This window comes from Rhinatrema bivittatum, chromosome 7, assembly GCF_901001135.1.
Source record: "Rhinatrema bivittatum chromosome 7, aRhiBiv1.1, whole genome shotgun sequence".
In the NCBI taxonomy this organism is placed as follows: domain Eukaryota; kingdom Metazoa; phylum Chordata; class Amphibia; order Gymnophiona; family Rhinatrematidae; genus Rhinatrema; species Rhinatrema bivittatum.
In genome coordinates this window covers 184,818,657-184,839,748 of record NC_042621.1, presented here as the reverse complement: position 1 = coordinate 184,839,748, position 21,092 = coordinate 184,818,657, and the positions used below count along the sequence as shown (strand labels likewise).

The following is a 21,092-nucleotide window of genomic DNA, read 5'->3' as shown; positions in this document are numbered from 1 at the left end:
GGAGGAAGCCCCGGACCCCCCCTCTGAGTCATCCGACTACTCACAAGTCAGATACGAGCCCAACAACCGCTGAACGAAAGACAGCCGCTTCCGACGATGTCCTGGTCTAGAAGCTACATCCAGAGCTCCAGAAGGTTGGGTCCGGGTCCCCAGCCCTGCAGCACTTGCCTCTTGCTGAGCCAGATAAGCCTCATGCAGAAGCAAAATAAAGTCTACCGAAAAGAGACTGACAGAACCAGCCACTGGATAAGAGGACTCCACAACAGGCAGAAAGGGATCTGCAGCCCATTCTGCTCCCCCCTGCTCCTCTTTGGGATCAGAACAAACCAGGGAAAGCCTTGGGAGAAAATCCACCTCCCCCCGCCCCCCCCCCCCCAGCCCGGGCCGCATGTGCGCTCAAACTGGGCACGGGAAGGTGCCGAGAGGAAAGATCACAGACCCGTGCCAAAACCTGGCGCGCAGGAGGAGCAGCTGCGAGCGCTAACCTTCTCTTTTTTACCGGCGCCGGGCCCTCGGGCGACCCTTTGCCTCCAAACAATCTGAACAGAGGACGAAACAATTTAGGCGCGCACGAGCCATGCCACAAGTGCAGCAAACAGAGCCACACGCCATACCACCCCAGCGGGAAAAAAAACCCCTCCAAAAGCGCCTCAGCCTGACGACAGAACAAGAAACACGGCAAACTCACCGCAAAATCCCCAGCCACTCAGACAGTAAAGGTAGGAAGCTGCCCTTTCAGCACCTTTGATTTCCTGAGCAAGTTCTACTTTTTTTTTTCAATAAAACTTTACAAGACCTACCTCCAAGGATGGAACACAGAACTGCTACAAGTCAAATACTAAAATGACAAAAAACTGAAAAAGAAGACTGACTCCTACCCTGAGCCTGTAGCCGCCTCAGATGCCTTGTGAAGGGAGGGATCTGGACCACCAGATTTACACCCCACGGAAAGAAGAAGCAAGCGTACAAAAGGTTCACCAACCCCAGATCATCTACCTCAACCAGACAGGGAAGGATCCACTAGAACCCAGACACCCCCTCGGAGGAAGGTTTGTAAGATCAAACCACTGCAGAACTGCAAGTTTTCCACCATCTACCGTCTGTTGGAGACAAATATTGAGGAACTGCAGATGGTACACGTGATTATATAGCAGTCAGTAAAACTTTCTCTGTCTCCATCTGCTGGCAAGGTTGCATAACCCAGGAGTCTGGACTGATCTGGGTACATACAGGGAATGGGCTTTTGTTCTATGGTACTTTAAACACATAAATGGGCTTTTGAAAATTGGTAGAATAGTATTTATTTTATTTAAAAACCTTTGTATACCCACTTATAAAAAAATAGAGATCTAGGCGGTTTACAGTCTGTAAACATACATAATAAAACAGATAAAAATGGACTAAATAAAAAAGGGAAGAATGTACAATATGGAACAAATGGTTGTTTGATTGGAAGACAGTGAAGGTTAAGAAGAATTAGGGTAATATGTTCTCTAATCTTAGTGATTGTGAGAAGATGAGCTGCAACATTTTGAACAAGTTGAAGCAGATGGATCGTTGATTCTGGTAGACCAATATACAGTGAGTTGCAGTAGTCTAACCCAGAGAGAATGAGGGCTTGCAGGACAGTTCTGAAGTATACAGAAAATAAGGTTTTAATCTTTTAAGGAGATTCAATTTATAAATGGCTGTTTTTACTATTTTAGATATGTTGACTGTCATAAATAATTTGGAGTCAAGATTGATTCCTATATTGCAAGCCTGAGTAACAATGGAAATTGTGTAGTTATGAAATATGAGTTGTGAAGGAGAACAGCAAGAGGAGTTGGATATGGTTGATAAATGTATTTCCGTTTTTGCAGCGTTTAATTTAAATTGGTTATGAGATAGCCACGTTTTTATGGTTTCTAAGTAGAGAGTAATTAAAGAAAAGGTATGAGACCAGGAGGATGTATAGGGTATGAGAAGTTGTATAACTTTGGCATAGATTTTAAAATCTATGCCTAAACCAGTTAATATATGGCAGAGAGGAAGTAAGTAAATGTTGAATAGCATGGATGACAGGGAGGAACCTTGTGGGACTCCAGATGTAGTAGTGTTCCAATCTGAATGTTAAGTGCCCATACTGATTTACATGTGTATATTGAGATTTTTAAAATAGCAAATACTCGCGTATATGCTATTTTACGTGCGGAAATATTTTTTATGCGCACAACTTTTGAAAATTCACATTTAAGTGCAGTCATTGTTCTGTTTGGATGAACATGATCAATATTAACGTGTTTAAAAACTCTGCTGATAATAAACAATATACTTTGAAGCACTTTATAATGTGTGCAAGTACATATGTGGTTTATCTTTTGATTTGTCCTTGCAATAAAATATATGTCAGAAAAACATCCAGAGCCTTACATACTTGTTTAGTAAAACATCAAAGCTGCTTACAGTTAAAGAAGATAACAGTTCTTTTTTACTCAACGCACAATTAAACTCTGGAATTTGTTGCCAGAGGATGTGGTTAGTGCAGTTAGTATAGCTTTGTTTAAAAAAGGATTGAATAAATTCTTGGAAGAGAAGTCCATTACCTGCTATTAAGTTCACTTACAGAATAGCCACTGCCATTAGCAATGGTAACATGGAATAGGCTTAGTTTTTGGGTAATTGCCAGGTTCTTGTGGCCTGGATTAGCCACTGTTGGAAACATGATGCTGGGCTTGATGGACCCTTGGTCTGACCCAGTATGGCATTTTCTTATGTTCTTACCACACAGTCTAAAATTTCAACACAATTTTGATTCTATTTAATGTTTGGCTATAGATCACCCACATTCCCAAGGAGGTAATCGGGAACTGGTGATGAGTCAGAACAAAGGTGAATATTTAAAACGCTAAACCAACAAATCTTCACCATCAAATTTTTAACCATCTAAGTGGCCATCATAATAGGCATTCCCGGTATCAAACACTTTCTTTGCCTTATGTTTAATCACCACCAAAAATGTCAAATTTTCTTTTTTAGGCAAATAAAAATTATCTTAGTGATGGACATGGTAGAGTTCGCCGACATGGGTCTATGTTTCGAAAATCTTCATCGGGGAGATGTCATCCTAGTGTAAGCGTTTCTACTTCTTAGAAAACATTTTAAAGATCAAATGTTGCTAAAGCAAAATTAAAAACATGTAATTGAATCAATGTGCCTATCCTTATTTGAACATGCATGTGAAATGCATGTCACAGTACTCGCATCTGGAGAAAATCATAACATCTATTATTTTTCAGCATGGGCACATGCAATCTTTACATAAAATATTTAGGGACCCTCCATTGGTGGCATATAAGCGAGGAAGGAGCATTAGGGATGTGCTTGTTCACTCATCCCTACTGTCCAAAATAATGCCACATATCTCCCCGGTAAACGAGAATAGTCAGTATGGTAACTGTATGTTTTGTGCACAAGCCATTTTAGGAGCACAGTGGACTAATCCAAATTCAGGGCATATTATTAAACTATGTAGTAACATTAATTGCCTTACCACACGTTGTGTATTTTTTGCAGTGTCTGTGTAACAAAATATATGTTGGACGCACGACACGTTATATTAAGACAACTGACAGAACATAAGAGCTGTGTCATTACTGGTAAAGTCCAAGCCCTGACTGTATCCTTGTTTAGAATACAATCACCAATTTGTTGATTTTAAATGCAGCATTTTAGAACATATCAAAGAATCTCCGACAAAAGGTAATCGCACTGCACTCCTTAAATGGAGAGAGCAATTTTGGATTTTTCACCTTGATACTGTTTCTCCATGAGGGTTGAACCTTGAAGTAGAATGGAACTCTGAGATTTGAACATTCTGTAGCCCAGTTGGTATAAATAACAATACCAGAATCCAGAGTTGTTACTTCCAGTCTAACTTTAGCACCAAGGAGGAAAGAATGGCAAAAGAGGGAAACACTGAAGAAGTGACCGTGCGATTACCTTTTGTCGGAGATTCTATGATATGTTCTAAAATGCTGCATTTAAAATCAACACATTGGTGATTGTATTCTAAACAAGGATACAATCAGGGCTTGGACTTTGCTAGTATTGACACAGCTCTTATGTTCTGTCAGTTGTGTCTTAATATTACGTGTCGTGCGTCCAACATATATTTTGTTACACAGACACTGCAAAAAATACACGTGTGGTAAGGCAATTAATGTTTTCTCAGTGAAAAAGGGTAAACATTGGAGTGCCTCAGGGATCTGTGCTTGGACTGGTGCTTTTCAATATATATATAAATGATCTGGAAAGGAATACGACGAGTGAGGTTATCAAATTTGCGGATGATACAAAATTATTCAGAGTAGTTAAATCACAAGCAGACTGTGATACATTACAGGAGGACCTTGCAAGACTGGAAGATTGGGCATCCAAATGGCAGATGAAATTTAATGTGGACAAGTGCAAGGTGTTGCATATAGGGAAAAATAACCCTTGCTGTAGTTACACGATGTTAGGTTCTATATTAGGAGCTACCACCCAGGAAAAAGATCTCGGCATCATAGTGGATAATACTTTAAAATCTTCGGCTCAGTGTGCTGCAGCAGTCAAAAAAGCAAATAGAATGTTAGGAATTATTAGGAACGGAATGGTTAATGAAACGGAAAATGTCATAATGCCTCTATATCGCTCCATGGTGAGACCACACCTTGAATACTGTGTACAATTCTGGTTGCGATGGAGAAGGTACAGAGAAGGGCAACCAAAATGATAAAGGGGATGGAACAGCTCCCCTATGAGGAAAGGCTGAAGAGGTTAGGGCTGTTCAGCTTGGAGAAGAGATGGCTGAGGGGGGATATGATAGAAGTCTTTAAGATCATGAGAGGTCTTGAACTAGTAGATGTGACTCGGTTATTTACACTTTCGAATAATAGAAGGACTAGGGGACATTCCATGAAGTTAGCAAGTAGCACATTTAAGACTAATCAGAGAAAATTCTTTTTCACTCAACACACAATAAAGCTCTGGAATTTGTTGCCAGAGGATGTGGTTAGTGCAGTTAGTGTAGCTGGGTTCAAAAAAGGTTTGGATAAGTTCTTGGAGGAGAAGTCCATTAACTGCTATTAATCAAGTTTACTTAGGGAATAGCCACTGCTATTAATTGCATCAGTAGCATGGCTTCTTCTTAGTGTTTGGGTAATTGCCAGGTTCTTGTGGCCTGGTTTGGCCTCTGTTGGAAACAGGATGTTGGGCTTGATGGACCCTTGGTCTGACCCAGCATGGCAATTTCTTATGTTCTTAGGATACATTGAAACGACTGATCAGAGGATCATTCAAGCAAGGGCTTTTTGTCCTGTGTAAAAAGCGTTACTTGAGGAAGTTCTGAGATTATAATGTTTAGGGGGTTAAAGGTATATATGTGATTTGAATGTTTGGTTTGTGCGATGGGGTATGAGTCTTGATGAGTGATTGTATGGTTATTGATTTTTAAATCTAATGATGTTGATTGAAGGCATATTTATAAAGTTTATACAATTTATAAGGTAAAAAATGAAACAAATCAATGAAAAATAAAAATTATTAGATAATTATTGTGTTATTGAGTGAGCATAAAATAGAGATCTTGTTTTTAATATAGTTCTTGTTTAAATGAAAAGATTCTGACAAAGTATGAAAAATTTAGAACCTGCAGAATCACAAAAAAACCTTGAAGCTATGGTATTTGTAAAACAACAGGCATCAATTAGTATTCTCTAAAAAAGTATCTGTTGGTATCTTACTTAGCTCTGGACAGATCACATTTGCCAGTCCAGGTTGGCACACCAGAAGATGCACGTAAACACTGCTGGCGTGAGATCTTCAGTGCTTGTAAAGCGTCCTGAGCCACCCTGTTGGCTTCTGCTTCCACCAACACATAATCTGGATTGGAGGACTCCATGATGACGTCATGCTTCATGACACTATGTATGCCTAATCAGAAGAGAGTTGGAAAAATTGTAACTTTAAAACTCCTGCAGAGAATCAACCTTCCAACAAAACTCTGTTATAGTTAACCTAAAAAATATGAAATAAGCATTGTCCCTGAAAACGTTCCCCTTGAATATTGCCTACGAGAAAGTGTGCGCACAACTTTGCACCTGCATTTTGTGTGGGCAAACTTTCCTGGTAAATTTACATGCGTACGTTTAGAAATCCAAATCTCGGGAACACTGCTCTTCACTATGGGTAAAGTTATGCACATAATGGCATGACACACATAACTTTACCTGCACATAGGGTGGGACTTTTCAAAAGCTCCCATTTCGATGCACAACTGGTGCAATGGTATTAACACCGTATGTTAATCTTGCACCCTCCCTTTACTCACCTGCTCATCAGTGGCAGCTCTGGCACATCCTCCTCTCTCACCCTCTATCTCTTATTCTCTGCAAAGTCCTCCCTTTTTCCCTGCCCATAATACCCAGTAACTGTTCTCTTTCTCCCCCCTGCCCAGCATTTCTCCTCTCCTCTTCACTCCCTGCTCAGCACATCAGCATCATTCCAATTTCTTTGTCCATTTTTGCAGTGCCCAGCACCCTCTCTGTCCACCTCCTACCTGTCCAGAATCTTATATCTCTTCACCCCACCCTCACCTACCCAGCACCTTGATTCTCTTTCCGTTTGCCCAGCACTGTCTCCAAACCTCCCCCACCTACCCAGCATCTTCTCGGTCTTCAACCTCCACATCTACCTAGCATCTATTACCTTCTTCTCTGTGCCTTAAAAGTGGGTAGATAAGGCAGGGATTACCTCCAGATGTCATCAACCACCCCCCCCCCCAAAAAAAAATATATATCTGGGCACCCTAGGAAACCACCTAATTTGCCTAATTTGTCTTTTGAAAATTGCCCTCAATAGGGGTCATTTTATAACTGCGCAGTTGGGTAAAGTCTGTGTGTAACTTTTATGTGCAGATTTTACACCAGATTTTCAAAGCGAAGTTACTTGCATAAGGACAAATTAGTTCTTTCCTAATTTCTTTCACTTGAGTTCAGTCAGACCAGTCCAGATGAATGGGTTGTACTCATCCACCAGCAGATGGAGACAGAGATTAACAGGTTTGCTGATATCACTCCTTATATGTATCTGTGCTGATCTCAGCCTGCCAGTATTATCTGTAGCCAGCAAACTGTGGACAACTTTAACGTAAACCATTTCTAATAATCTCTTATATTTTATTTCTCTAACCAAAGAGCTTCCTAAGAAATAAAGTAACTAGGAAGCAGAAGGATAAACTATTATACAGCATTATACTTACCTACTTTGAAGAGAAAAAACACAGAAGCAACTTGTAACTCATTTGACTGAAAAGTTTCACCAGTTTGTCAGCCTAGGGAGGGTCCTGGATGGTCTGACTGGACTTAAGGAAAGGAAATTATCAGGTAAGAACTAATTTCTCCTTCTCTTCATCCAGTCAGACCAGTCAGGATGAAGGGAAAGTACCACAGCTACTCTTGAACAGGGAAGAATACTGCCAAATCTGCTCTCAAGACCTCAGAAGCAAAAAAGAGGACTCCTTTTTGATGCTTACATCCAAGCGATAATATTTATAAAAAGAGTGCAAAGATGACCAAATTGCTCCTTTACAAATCTCCAGAGGCGAGACCAACTGCAGTTTAGCCCAAGAAGTAGCCTGCACTCTTGTTGAATACACCTGCACTTGTTTAGGTAAAGACTTATCGGCATCCACATAGGCTCTAGTAATAACATCTTTGATCCAATAAATATTGTAGTCTTAGTAGCTGCTTCACCTTTCCATACACTATACAGTACAAATAGATATGATGTCCTGAAGGCATTAGTGACCCTTGAGATATCTCAAAAGAACTCTCATTGCATCCAAAACTGAAGCAGTCTATATTGAGATATATCAGAATGCTTGTTAAAAGAAGGCAAGCAGACAGACAGATTCAAATGAAAGTGTGTGATGACTTTTGGAAGTAAATAAAGTACAACATGAATCTTGTTATTAATAAAAAGGGCTCCCTGCAAGAAAGCACTTGCAATTTGAAAATTCTTCAAGCTGCACAAATCAAAAAACCAAAGAAAACCAAATTTCAATGTATGCAGCTTTAGAAAAATGTCCTTAATAGGCTCTAACTGCGAGCCTAACAGAAAGGACAACACCGAATTCAAATTTCAAGATGGAAGTGGAATTCTTAGTGGAAACTTAATATATTTGATGCCCTGCAAAAAATGAGACATCAGGATGCGAAGAGAAGGGCCTACCTAAAATAAGCCTCCTGTACCATGTAATAGGTACAGGAGGCGTAATAGGAATTAAGAGCTAAGCTCTTCGAGAGTCCCTCCTGTAAAAAGTCCAGAATTACTGGCACCAATGGCTTATCAGGCATAAACTTTCTTCTGATGTACCGATTCTCAAAAATTCTCCAAATCCGCACATAAGCTAATAAAGTGGAAGCTTTCCTCACTCTTAAAATAATATTTACCACAATATGGTTTAAGTGTTGCTCATGCTAAAAAGTCCATATACATGAGTTATCTGGGTCATGCACAAACTACATGTATTTAAAAAGCTGACAACAATGCAAATGAGAAAGTCTACCTGAACATTTTCCACACCTGCTATATGCGAGACCGCAATCAAGTTCAGATTCTTTTTCACCCAAACTAGCAGTAACTCTACTCCAAGGACACCTAAGGACTTTGGGTGACTCTTGACGATTTACAATTGCCAGTGCCATGGTATTGTTGGACATTATTCTGACTGCATGACCCTTCAGCAGAAGAGAAAACTTCTCAATAGCTAAATGAATGGCTCTGGCTTCCAACTGATTAATGGACTATCTTGATTCCTCGGAATTCCACTGATCTTGAGTCACTGTAATATGGTTCCAGGTTCTAGGGCACATCTTGGTCCATTTCTCAGCTATTCAGAGGTCCTGGCTTAGATGTTGCTTGTGCCAGTATGAACCAGGTAGTCAATCACTATCAAGACTTAAGACTGGACTTCCTGCCTCCCTAAGATACCAGTCCTTCGTACTTGAACCTAACACTATTTATTCTCTCTTTCAGTGCTAATGGTGATCTTTCTCCCCCCTTTAAATGTAACTCTTTGTTAATGCATAGTGAAAAATGTGGTTCCATTCTCCCTATATCCACCTTCAGTGCAACAGGTTCTCCAGGCATACTGCCAGTAAGATTCTGCATAGTATCTGGAGTAAAAGTTTGCAAGTCTGAGTTACTCTTTTCCCCAGCATTCTCAATCCCCTCTGGGCCTTGCTTTAATTTCCTCTTCTTTCAGGAAAACATATAACACACCTTGAATCAGCTCCTTTTTAACAATTTATCTATTAGTCAAGCAGTGACATTCTTTGAAGCTCACAAATATTCCTTCAATTCCCTACTCTTTTCTCTTTTAGCAATTTGCTGAAATATATACATTGCTTCAATGCTGTTCTTCTACAAATAGACACAGACTGAACGTTGGTGGATACAATTCCCAAAATCAAAAAATTATCTAGAGCACCAAGGCTCCATTCCAGCTACTTAAAGACATAGTAACAGATTTGTTTGCAGAAAAAGACCAAATGGTCCATCCAATCGGCCCAGTAAGCTTCTCATGGCGGCAACTGCTGCTCCATACAGGCTACTTCCATGTGTCTGTTAAGAGTAGTAACTGCAGCACTGTGCAGGCTATCCCCATGCCTTATGTTAAGGATAGTAATACTTACAAGCAAGTCCAAGCAACTGTCAAACCCATACAAAATTAATGCAACATTTTTATCTGGTGAGCAGCCTTCCTGTACCTCTGGTCTGAGATCTGAGGCCTCAGCCATGCCAGTCTGTGGGTGCTGATTCCTGCTGCAGAGACTCTCAATGCCATTTCGAAAACATTGTAGGTCGCACGGACCTCATGTTTTCCACACTCCAAATCTTTGTACACCAGTGACATGAAGGTGTCTTGCTGCTGTTGAGCAGTCACCTCCTATACCTGCTTCCAGATGTCCTGTGAGTATTGGCTCATGTAGAGCTGATAGGCAGTGAAACGGGCAATAAGCATGGTGCCTTGGAACACCTTCCTCGCAAGAGCGTCCATCGCTCTGTGGTCCTTCCCTAGGGGTGCTGAAGAATGAGTCCGAGAGTGCTTGGTCCTCGAGGGCGGATTCAACCACCGATTGGTGAGGCAGCTGATGCTTATCGAATCTGGGAGCCTTCTGGACGAGGTAGACCCTGTCGGCCTTTTTGTTAATGGGAGGTGCTGTGAGGGGGTGTTCCTATATCCTCAGTAGCAAATCCTTAAGGATCTCATGTATCAAGACGGCCACAATCTCCTTAGGAGGTTCCACAATCTGAAGGATCTCAAGCATTTTGTACTGGCATCCTTCTCTGTTAAAAGCTGAAATGGGATGGCCTTGAACATCACAGTCACAAACCCTGCAAATGTTAAGTCCTCAGGTAGGGACTTCCTCCATTCATCAGGAGGAGAAGGGTCTGACGGGAGTCCATCAGAACCCTCGGAGGAGAACTCTGTCTGATCATCCCCACAGGGGTCATGAGGATGAGGTGTGGCCAGATCTTCTTTGGACCTACAAAGTGGATTGGCGACTGGCACCAGGACCAGTGGAGATGGTCGTGGACCCCTGGCATCAATAGAGAATGGGCCCTCTTCACCGCAGTGTCGCTTTGGGGGCATCACAGCAAAAGCCAGTGCATCCCTGCGCCTGGCACTGTACATAGACGGGGACTGGTGCCGATGCTTCTTAGGCTTCTCTCAATGCTCAGCCTGGCTTTCCCTGGTGCCGAGGCAGAAGACGATGAACCTGGCATCCCTCAGCCTGGAGGAGATAGACAACGATCAGTCTCCCGTGCCCCTATCTGCTGATGGCACCAACGATCTCGCTGATGTTGATGGCGTGATGTCCACTGATGCGGCTCCAAGGTCCATCGATGCCGCTGATGCCAATGACTTGGACTTCTTCAACCTTAAGAGCTGATCATAAGAACTTAAGAACATGCCATACTGGGTCAGACCAAGGGTCCATCAAGCCCAGCATCCTGTTTCCAACATTGGCCAATCCAGGCCATAAGAACCTGGCAAGAACCCAAAAACTAAGTCTATTCCATGTTACTGTTGCTAGTAATAGCAGTGGCTATTTTCTAAGTCAACTTAATTAATAGCAGGTAATGGACTTCTCCTCCAAGAACTTATCCAATCCTTTTTTAAACACAGCTATACTAACTGCACTAACCACATCTCATTGAGTCGAAGGTGACGTCTCTGCGGGGTCATTTGGGTGCACCAGTGACAACCCCGGACATCATGTGACGCCCCCAGGCAGAGAACACTTATTTTGTGAGGGATCCATAATAGACATGGTCTTTGGGCATCGATGAAACCATATGTGGCCATGACGGAACAAAAGAAAAAGACGGCCACAGACATGAAACAAAGACTGTGGCTGTCGCTGGCTGGTGGGCACCGGGCCAGCGCTGCCTTGGGGGAAATCAACCGTGAATTAAAGCTTACCAGAAATACCTAAAAATTCTGACTAGGATAGTACAGGGCGGCACAGAGAGGGACCTGGCGATGGAACAAGACTGAAAACCACAATAAACCATGATGAAAGAAGTTTTCCACTAGGCCAAAAACAGCCAAAGTGAGCTCAATCAGACTGCAAGGCTTACAGCTCACGGAAAAAAAAAAAAAAAAAGAGACTGACGAGGAACCCCATGTGGACGCGTGGTATACAGCATGCTTAGTGTGCCTAGTCAATGTTCTAGAAACTCTGACATAAGTTTTCTGCATCGGGGCTCCATCTGATGATGTCACCCATGTGTGAGGACTACCATCCTGCTTGTCCTCAGAGAACAGCCAATATCAAACTTTCAAGTCCAGTTGTATTCTTTCCATTCCTTACCAGCACAAGGCTTTAGCTTTCAGCCTTAACGTTAGGTTGTAATCCATTCTACCATGGAAGGCTCACTAATTCTGGTGTCAGAACGGTCTGAACGCAGACTCTCAATTAGTGCTAATTAAGCTTCTCCAGTTTTAGTAAACAATCAAAACTCTGTAGGTTATTTCTCAGCAATGTCATTAAACCAGCTAACCAGCCTTACTTAAATCTAATTGTTTTCCAAGTTTTTCTATTTTTCTGGAGATTTAACTTTTATACTTTTGCCAGTAATTCAATTCTAAAACACTCTTCTCTCCCCCAGGATCCTAAACTGAAGTAAAACATTTCCATATATCATCTGTAGCTTTGCAAGCTTCTAATAACTAATGCTACCCAGTCTTAATACCTTTAAAAACAAACAAACAAAAAAAACAAAAACTAACTAAACAACTTAGTGCCATGATAGTTTAAGTTTTAGAATTGGCTTTGGTTCTTCCTCCTCCTCCTCAGAGGGTTGCTCCATGCTGTTGTACCTGGAACTGAGTTCTCCAGACCTCTGCTTTATTTCCCCTGCTGATCTTAGGAACTTCAGCTACACCCCTCTTATAGCTCCTATCAGCCAATTGGTGTAATTCCACTGATACAGGTGATTTAGTTCCTCTATGTAGAGCTTCTCTCCATACCAGCTGCAGGGGTATCTGTAGTCCCAATAGAGACCATCTTAGCCTTTTATATGTCTTGTTTTACTTTCAGAGTCAGTTATCATATATTTGTATACTTTCTATCTTGTGCAGGGACTAATGCAATTCCTCCTACATCATCACAATCACCTGCCCCAGACAATATGTCCCTGTCCCCCCCACGCCCAACAAACTGGCATCTTTCATCACCATCACCCAAGCTGGGGACTTGAGATCCACTCCCAACTTCAAGTTTCTGTAATTTATTCACTATTCGAAGTTTATCCTGACAGATTCTGGAACCAAAAGCCTCATGTAATAGTTCCAAGTTTGGAGATTCCATCTGGAGAGCAAGACTCTTTGTAGGGGCTCATGTAAGCCCTCGCCCAAGGCATCAGATCCAATGCTGTTGCCATGGAACTGAGAAGCTGCAGATAACTCCATACCACTGTATTTTTGATGGATAACAATGCACAGATCTGTCAACCAAGCTCCTGAATTTTTTTGTTCCATTAGCTGAACATAGCCTATCTTTGGTTTAACAGACCTTTCAGATATCAGTGTTTGTGATGGTTATATATTGCTCATGGAGAAATTGACTATTTAATCCAATTCTTGCAAAAACGGAAATACCCTTTGGGTAGCCGGTGTACTTTCCTGGACTGACTTCACCCTTATTAACCAGTCACATACAGATAAATATGTATCAATATCCCCTTCCTTGCACAGCGCTGCTGCCATGACCACCATCACCTTTGAAAAGGTCCTCGGTCCTGTGGCTAACCAAAGGGCAGGCTTAAAACTGAAATGCCACCTTAGCACCACAAACTGCAGAAAGTGCTGATGATCTGAGAAAATAAGCCTCAGTCAAATTCAAGATGGTCAGAAATTCTCTCCTTCGCCCTGTCATAATTACGATTTTAATGTTTCCATTCTGAAATGAGATACCTTCAAAAACCTGTTGACCTGTTTCAAATCCAGAATGGGATGAGAGGAATCCTCTTTCTTGGGAATCACAAAGTAGCTGAAATATCGACCTAAACCCCACTGGACTCGGGACAGGGACATCAACAAGTCTAGGAGTCTTCCTATTGTCTCTTTTAAGGACTTCCATTTCCTGGCAGAGGAACAGGGGGAAACCATAAAGGCATCTGAAATGGGTCAGGAGAATTCCAGGGTATACACATTTCGTATGATCTCTAAGATTCACTGATCCAATGTAATTTGGGCCCATCTCCAATAGAACTGCGACAGATGGTCACCTATCTCTGGAACTAGATAAGGACCGCAAAGACTCATTGGGAGTTGTGAGCGGAACTTGATTCTGAGGACCCTTTCATTCCCTCTTCTCTTGTTGGAATGAAAAGATTGATACCTGCAAAAGGTTCAGGATCTTTGACTATTAGCATTTCTTCCCTGCTTAAATCTGGAATCCCAAAAACTACTCCAGATTGGAAGAGCACATGAGGAACCTCTTGATCTATCTTTTAGAAGTCTTGGAATCTTGGACTCACTACACTCTTTTGCCAGTTTCCCAAGATCTTTTCCAAATAAAAGCTGTCGTTTAAAAGGTGTTTTGTCAAGTTCGTCTTAGATATGGAGACCACAGATCAATTGCACAGCCAAAGTAGTTTCCTAGCTGCAACAATGGAATCTATGCCCCTAGCAGATGCCCGCATCAAATCAAAACAGGCATCTAATAAATATGCCTCATCCTGTTCTAACTGAATGGATTCATCCATAGCATCTTCCTGGACATACTGCGCCAGCTGCAAGCCGCAATCTGCAGAGCTATGCTAACAGTTTCAAAGGCTTGTTTAAGCATAGACTATCTTCCTATCTTGAGAGTCTTTAAGTGCAGCATCTCTCTCCATAGGAGGCATTGTTCTCTTAGTTACTGAACAGCACAGAGTATCCACCTTTGGGAAGCAAAATCTCTCCCTTTTCCTGATGCACCAAGGGGTATAACCTGGCTAGAGAGCATCTTCCCCTAAAATTTGCTCCTGGAGATACCCACTCCAGATCAATCAAACCTTTTACTGACTTATGAAGAGGGAAGGACTTGGATGGATTTCTAATATTGACCTAAATAGGGTCTCTCATCCTTTTTATCATCTGTAATGTTCAATGTATGCAGGGATTGGAAAATCAATATGCAAATTCTTCCTTATGGAAGAGATGCAGCATAGGGGTACCATCCTATCCCCCTCTTTCAACTCTGCCTTACTATTTTCTTGCAGATTTGTTTTAAAATGCATGAGACTCCTTGGGATCAGAAATGTCTTCTGGTAGTTTCCTCTTTTCCTCTCCTCTGGACCTCTTTCTTCTCTGGCTTCCTGCCAAATACATCAGAGGGGGTAGGGGTGAAGTGGTTCCAGGGACTGTCTCTGACCTAAAGTAAATGACTGCTGCAGGCATTTCACAGTCTCCTTAGAAACTGTGGTCCAAGTCCAGGAGGAAGCATCTAACGGATGGGAAGCGGAAACTGCTTCTTTAGAGGCTGCTGCCAACAAAGAATTCACTGCAGATCCTATCTGCTCGAGTGCTGCAAGAGTGAGAGTAGGAGATCTCAGTACTCCTTCAATATTCCATGGTTCGGATTTGGCTACTGGTCCCGTTTCTAAAACAGATGGTGAAAAGCTGCCTGGCTGACTCTGCAATTGCAGATCACCCTCCTTCCCAAACAAGAAAATTGCTGTCCTGTAGGTCTCCTTCTGTCTCTACTGCAATTGCAGGACAACTCTGAAATTCCCCCACATTGCTTGCTCAATTGAGGGAGTGAGAAATTGCTCACCTGAGAAGCTGCCTCCAATCTTCATAGCCTACCAGGGTCTTAGACCACAGCACAGGATGCTCGTCTACCATCTGCTGAAAATAGAGAATACTGGCAGGCACAGTTGCATCTGCTGGTAAGTATAAGCCATTCATCTGGACTGGAGTGAGTGGATGAAAAGGAAGTTTACTTTTAAATTATACCAGGAAATGTATGTGTACAACGTTGAACCTGCTACCTGGTGTGCCTAACTTAAGTGTGGGAAAACAGACACATAGGGGTAGATTTTCAGAGCCCTGCTCGCCTAAATCCGCCCAAAACCGGGCGGATTTAGGCGAGCAGGGCCCTGCGCGCCGGGAAGCCTATTTTACATAGGCCTCCCGGCACGCGCAGAGCCCCGGGACTCGCGTAAGTCCCGGGGTTCTCGGAGGGGGGCGTGTCGGGGGCGTGTCGGGGGGCGGGCCCGGTCGTCGCGGCGTTCCGGGGGCGTGTCGGCAGCGTTTTGGGGGCGGGTACGGGGCGTGGCTACGGCCCGGGGGCGTGGCCGCGCCCTCCGTACCCGCCCCCAGGTCGCGGCCCGGCGCGCAGCAGGCCCGCTGGCGCGCGGGGATTTACGTCTCCCTCCGGGAGGCGTAAATCCCCCGACAAAGGTAAGGGGGGGGTGTAGACAGGGCCGGGCGGGTGGGTTAGGTAGGGGAAGGGAGGGGAAGGTGAGGGGAGGGCAAAGGAAAGTTCCCTCCAAGGCCGCTCCGATTTCGGAGCGGCCTTGGAGGGAACGGGGGGAGGCAGCGCGGCTCGGCGCGCGCAGGCTATACAAAATCGATAGCCTTGCGCGCGCCGATCCAGGATTTTAGTAGATACGCGCGACTACGCGCGTATCTACTAAAATCCAGCGTACTTTTGTTTGCGCCTGGAGCGCAAACAAAAGTAGGCTGTTCGCGCTCGTCTGAAAATCTACCCCATACTTTTTAAATTAAAAAGTATGCTCTTAAGTTCCAACTCTGTCCATACCCAAGAATGCCTTTCTTGCTGTGTATATATATTTTATTCATTTACAATAATTTATATTCCACCTATTACCAGGTCCTGTGTTCTAGGTGGATTCCAAGATATGTAATACAGATAAACACAAAGGACCAGATTTTAAAGGCTCTATGCGTGTAAATCCAGTGGATTCACGCTCTTAGAGTGGCTTATGCGCGCCGGGGCCTATTTTCAAAAGGCCCAGCGACGCACATAAAGCCCCGGGACGCGTCTAAGTCTCGGGGCTTTACTAAAGGGGCAGTCTGGGGGCGGGGCGTGGACAAATTAATTTCTTGAGAGTCTGTAGGTATGAGTTAGAAAACACTAGTTGTATTGATCTCTAAAATTCCCTAGAAAATAAATGTACAAAAACCCGCCAAACTACCTGGGATTCATATATAGAAACACTGAAATGTGATGGCAGAAAGACCTATGGTCTATCTAGTCTGCTCATCCATACCAACTAGTCAGCTTTACAATCCCTACCATTTCCACAGAGATCCTCTGTGCTTATCCCATGAGGGTTTGAATTCAGATATTGTTCTTGTCTCCAGGAGGCTCCATGCATCTCTCACCCTTTCTATAAATAAATATTACCTATATATCATCATAGAGGAATGGAGGCTTCATACTTGTATGTGAAAGTGACTTCACTAGGACCCCTACAGGGCTGATTAAAAAACAAAAGTTTTACAGTATTTGTTGCCCTTTAGGCTATTTTATTTTTCAACTTTTTGGGAAAAAAAATGTTTTAAGACTTGGGACTGCCAGAATCTAGTTGCTTACATTTGCTTTCTGTTGTCAGAGCATTGCTGGATATCAAGCCAGGAGGTAGGTGGTCCGTGTCCTCCTAGTTTGACCCAGGAAGTCCTTAAAGGAGTTCTGGGAGGGAAAAAGAAATGGGGAGGAGGCACCTGGATATTTTTGTTCAGGGGAGGGGGGAACATTGGTTGACTTGACACTCCTTTCTTTATGATGTCAAGATAGCCAGTTAAAAAAATGAGCAACCAAGTTTGTGTTCCTTGCACATTTAGCCAGCTTAAAATTATGCCCCTTTGACCAGCCAAGTTTAACTGGCAAGGTTTAACTGGCTAACTCCTAAAATTAGTTGGTTAAACCTTTTGAAAATCCACCCCATAAACAAAGAACACAATAAAGTCATAGTACAGCTGTAAATAAGCACAGAGCTTTCATAGTCCTATTGGATTCTTTGCAGAACATCCGATGAAGGGCTATTGTGTTTTTCTTGAAAGTTCACATACAGCATTCTGGATAATTCCTATATTGGTTCAATAAGGTACCCAAATTATATCACACTGTACCTAAGTATCTACAAATCTAATCATAATACAAATTTTAAAAGGAAGAATGAGGAAGCTGTACAGATTTTGTAATTGTTTGCTTAATGCCACTGTGCCCAGTACTACAGGGCAATAATTACCTGACTTTTTGAAAAGCTTTTCTAAGACATAATCATCACTCCTCTTCTCCTCTTCTTGATCTTCATCCTTTCTGTATTGTCTTTGTTTTATCAGGTGGGGGATGCTTTTGCCTTCAAATACAATGCATTTCTGCCGTTTGGACTTTTTATGTTTCTCCTTGTGACCCCTGCTGTCCTTTTCTGCAGAGTAGTGATGTTTCATTTTTGATTTTTGCTTCCGGTGATTACAGTCTGTTTTTCTGCCTCCTGAATTGGCTGTGAAAGTCTTTTCCTGGCAGCCGTCCATCTCGGGTGTAGGATTGAAGTCTTTTTCAGTATGGGTATGTGATGTTTCTCTTTTGTCCAGCTGTGTATTATTTACGCTGTCAACGTGTAAGGGAGTTTCATCACCGATTTCACCTGGAGATATGTTCTTCCTTTCTGCATTTGTCAATGGAGGCATAATTTCCAAGTGAGGTTTAGTACCGTCAGTTTCCTGCCGCCCATCACTATGGTCCTCTACTTTAATAGATATATCCATAAAGTGCTGGGAAGATTTTTCTACAGGATGTGAGGCCAATAAGCTGTTATGTTTTAGTGAGTTTGGCTCAGTCTGATGTACGTCCCCTTTGTAAGCGCTGCCAGAAGACCTTTCAGCCTTCCGTTTTAGATGTCGTTTTGGTGCTTGAACATCAGACCCAGTGCCTAAAGAAATATATATAAATTGTGATCCATTACAGTAGCTCACATTATTATTGACAGAGTACCTTACGTGTCTGAATTCAAAGTAGTAATTGTGTGATCTTAGTGATTAAATATTTTACATTCAAAATTTTTGGTGTACCTGCTGAGCATGAAATCAAGTCAACTTCTGCTGGTTGTTAAAGTTATTTAATTTTTTCAGAATACTTCCCCCTTCCCCAGAGTTTAATGTTAGATTAGTCCACTGCAGATTCTCCATTTCATTTTTAATAGCTCATGATCATTTGTCTTATCTCCTAGGACATTGTAGTTTTTGATGCTTTGACAGTTCTCTTCATACTACTTTTCTTGTATAGATTGTTAGTGGAACAAAGGCCTGATTTCTGCAGCTTTTACCAAATTAGTTAATTGATCTATAAACCCACTTTTCAGAATGCTTTAAATCTTATCTCAGTTGTACAAGATAATCAACACCTAATCTAGTTCTTCCCACTCATGGCTTTCCTGTTTTAACTCAAAGCATCACATTTATTTTGTTGTGTGTTTTGTCTGTCTTGAGTAGACCATAAGCTCCAAAGAATAGGGACTGCCCATTATATGTCCGTGTACAGTGCTATGTACATCTGGTGTGTGCTAAACAAATGATTAATAATAATAATTCTCTTTCCTTTCTTGGAATAACTTTGCACTACTGACAGATTGCACAATCCTCAGAATGACTTCTGTAAAAACACTCTTAGGTCCATATTCAGTAAGCCAGCAAAGGAACACGTTATCCAGGTAAAGTTAGAGAGATAATTTTTCATGGATATTCAGTGGGACAAGTCTCTGGCTGAATATAATCGCCAATGTTTTCCGGCTAACTTTAACCTGACATCTTTAAACCCAATTGGATATATTCTGCCCGGGTAAGTTTACCCAGATAAGTTTCACCCTATCTAGCTTTATTCAGAATATAGCTGGGGATCTAAAAAAAAAAACCAAAACCGAAACAAACAAACCTTCTGGGCCTTTCCCCCCAACCCCTCCCAAAAAAATTAGTTAAATGGATCACAGTTCATCTATAAATAAAAGATAAGGATCATCTCAACCCAAGGCCAGTCTCCTACTCCCTCCATATTACATGTGAATTCACTGACCCCCCCCCCCCCCCATCCTTGCTATTCCCCCCAACTTCAACTGCACTCTCACCACCCCTCCGGACCCTAACAAACCCTTGTCAGCAGCGCAGTAGTATCTTACACGCTTCCAGCCACACCCAGAGTTGTTCTGACGGCAAGGCTGAGAGCATAGGCAAACAACTTTGCTGTCAGAGCTTCTGACCTCAAGGCCCAGAAAGTTTTTATTTATTTATTTATTAAATATACTTAGCTTAGATTCTGAATATAGCCAAACACCCGAATAACTTTAGGACTGCTCTGAAGCGGTTATCTGGTTAATTTAGCTGGATAACTGAATATCGGCTAAGTTATCTGGATTACCTTGCTACGTCCTGGAATGCCCCCACGCTGCCTCTGTTATCTGGCCGAAACATAGCTGGTTAATGGGGGGATATATTTAAACACCAGGTTTGACCCGTTAAGTCTGTGATGCAGCCCGACAAATCTTTTTGAATGTTGAACTTTCCTTGTCTAACAATTTAGGCTACAGCAAGGACATGTATTGGGGGGTGGGTGAAGGAAAATTGGTTCTTACCTGCTAATTTTCATTCCTGTAGTACCATGGATCAGTCCAGTCCGTGGGTTGAGCCTCCTGTCCAGCAGATGGAAACATAGAAAAACTGAAAGGGTATCCTATATCAGGACAGAGCCTACCCTGCATCCCTTCTGTATAAACGTTATCAAAGCAGATAAATAGAGAAATAATAAACGAAGATCAAGCAAGCAACAAGTAACTAACGGATGGAATAATTTAATGCTCTGTAAAGAACCGCTCTTGCATAGATATCCATATCCCGCAAGTAGATGCTTCCGGTGCCATAAAATTCTGATAGCAGCAGATAGATCTTCCAAAATACTGTGAAGGAAACAAGAGAAAGACACTTCGAGTGGACGTAGCAACACTAGCCGGGCGGGCGTCTGGATTGAACTGTGGTACTACAGGAACGAAAATTAGCAGATAAGAACCAATTTTCCTTTCCCTGTACGTACCCGGATCAGTCCAGACCCTGGGATGTAGCAAAGCTTCCCTAAACAGGGTGGAACCGAGACAGTCCCGCTCGAAGCCCCTGCCGTCCGAAAGAGCCAAAAATTGACACCTGTACATCGAGAGACCTCCAAGTAGCCATACCCCAGATTTCCTGAGAGAGATCGACTGACACTCCGCCTCAGAAAACAGCCAATGAATGAAAAGAGTGGGCCTCGAAAAACCTCCGGAGCCCTCCGGTCCTAACAGAAACACACCGACGCGATCGCCTCATTGAGGCTGCGAGCAATCATAGTCTCAGAAGCCTTGGATTGTCCCTGAGGACCACTCCAAAAGAAAAGAAAATATCAGAGACCCGGGACTCATTTGTAAACTGTAAATACCTTAATAAGTACCTTTTGCCCATCAAGGAGCCACCAGTCCGCACCAGGTGTATTCGCAATGCCCTCAGTAGGAAGGCAGGGAGC

General features: G+C 42.6%; 1 protein-coding gene across 1 annotated transcript in view; it reads right to left on the bottom strand.

Annotated features, from left to right (window-relative positions):
• The window catches only part of ERCC6 (ERCC excision repair 6, chromatin remodeling factor), a 211,735-nt gene that overhangs the window by 12,382 nt on the left and 178,261 nt on the right, over nucleotides 1–21,092 (bottom strand). Inside the window, exons 18-19 of the mRNA XM_029609617.1 lie at nucleotides 17,800–18,483; nucleotides 5,766–5,955 (exon numbers count right to left, since the gene is read on the bottom strand). Coding sequence (XP_029465477.1) covers nucleotides 5,766–5,955; nucleotides 17,800–18,483 — 874 coding nt within the window. The remainder of the gene's footprint in view (nucleotides 1–5,765; nucleotides 5,956–17,799; nucleotides 18,484–21,092) is intronic.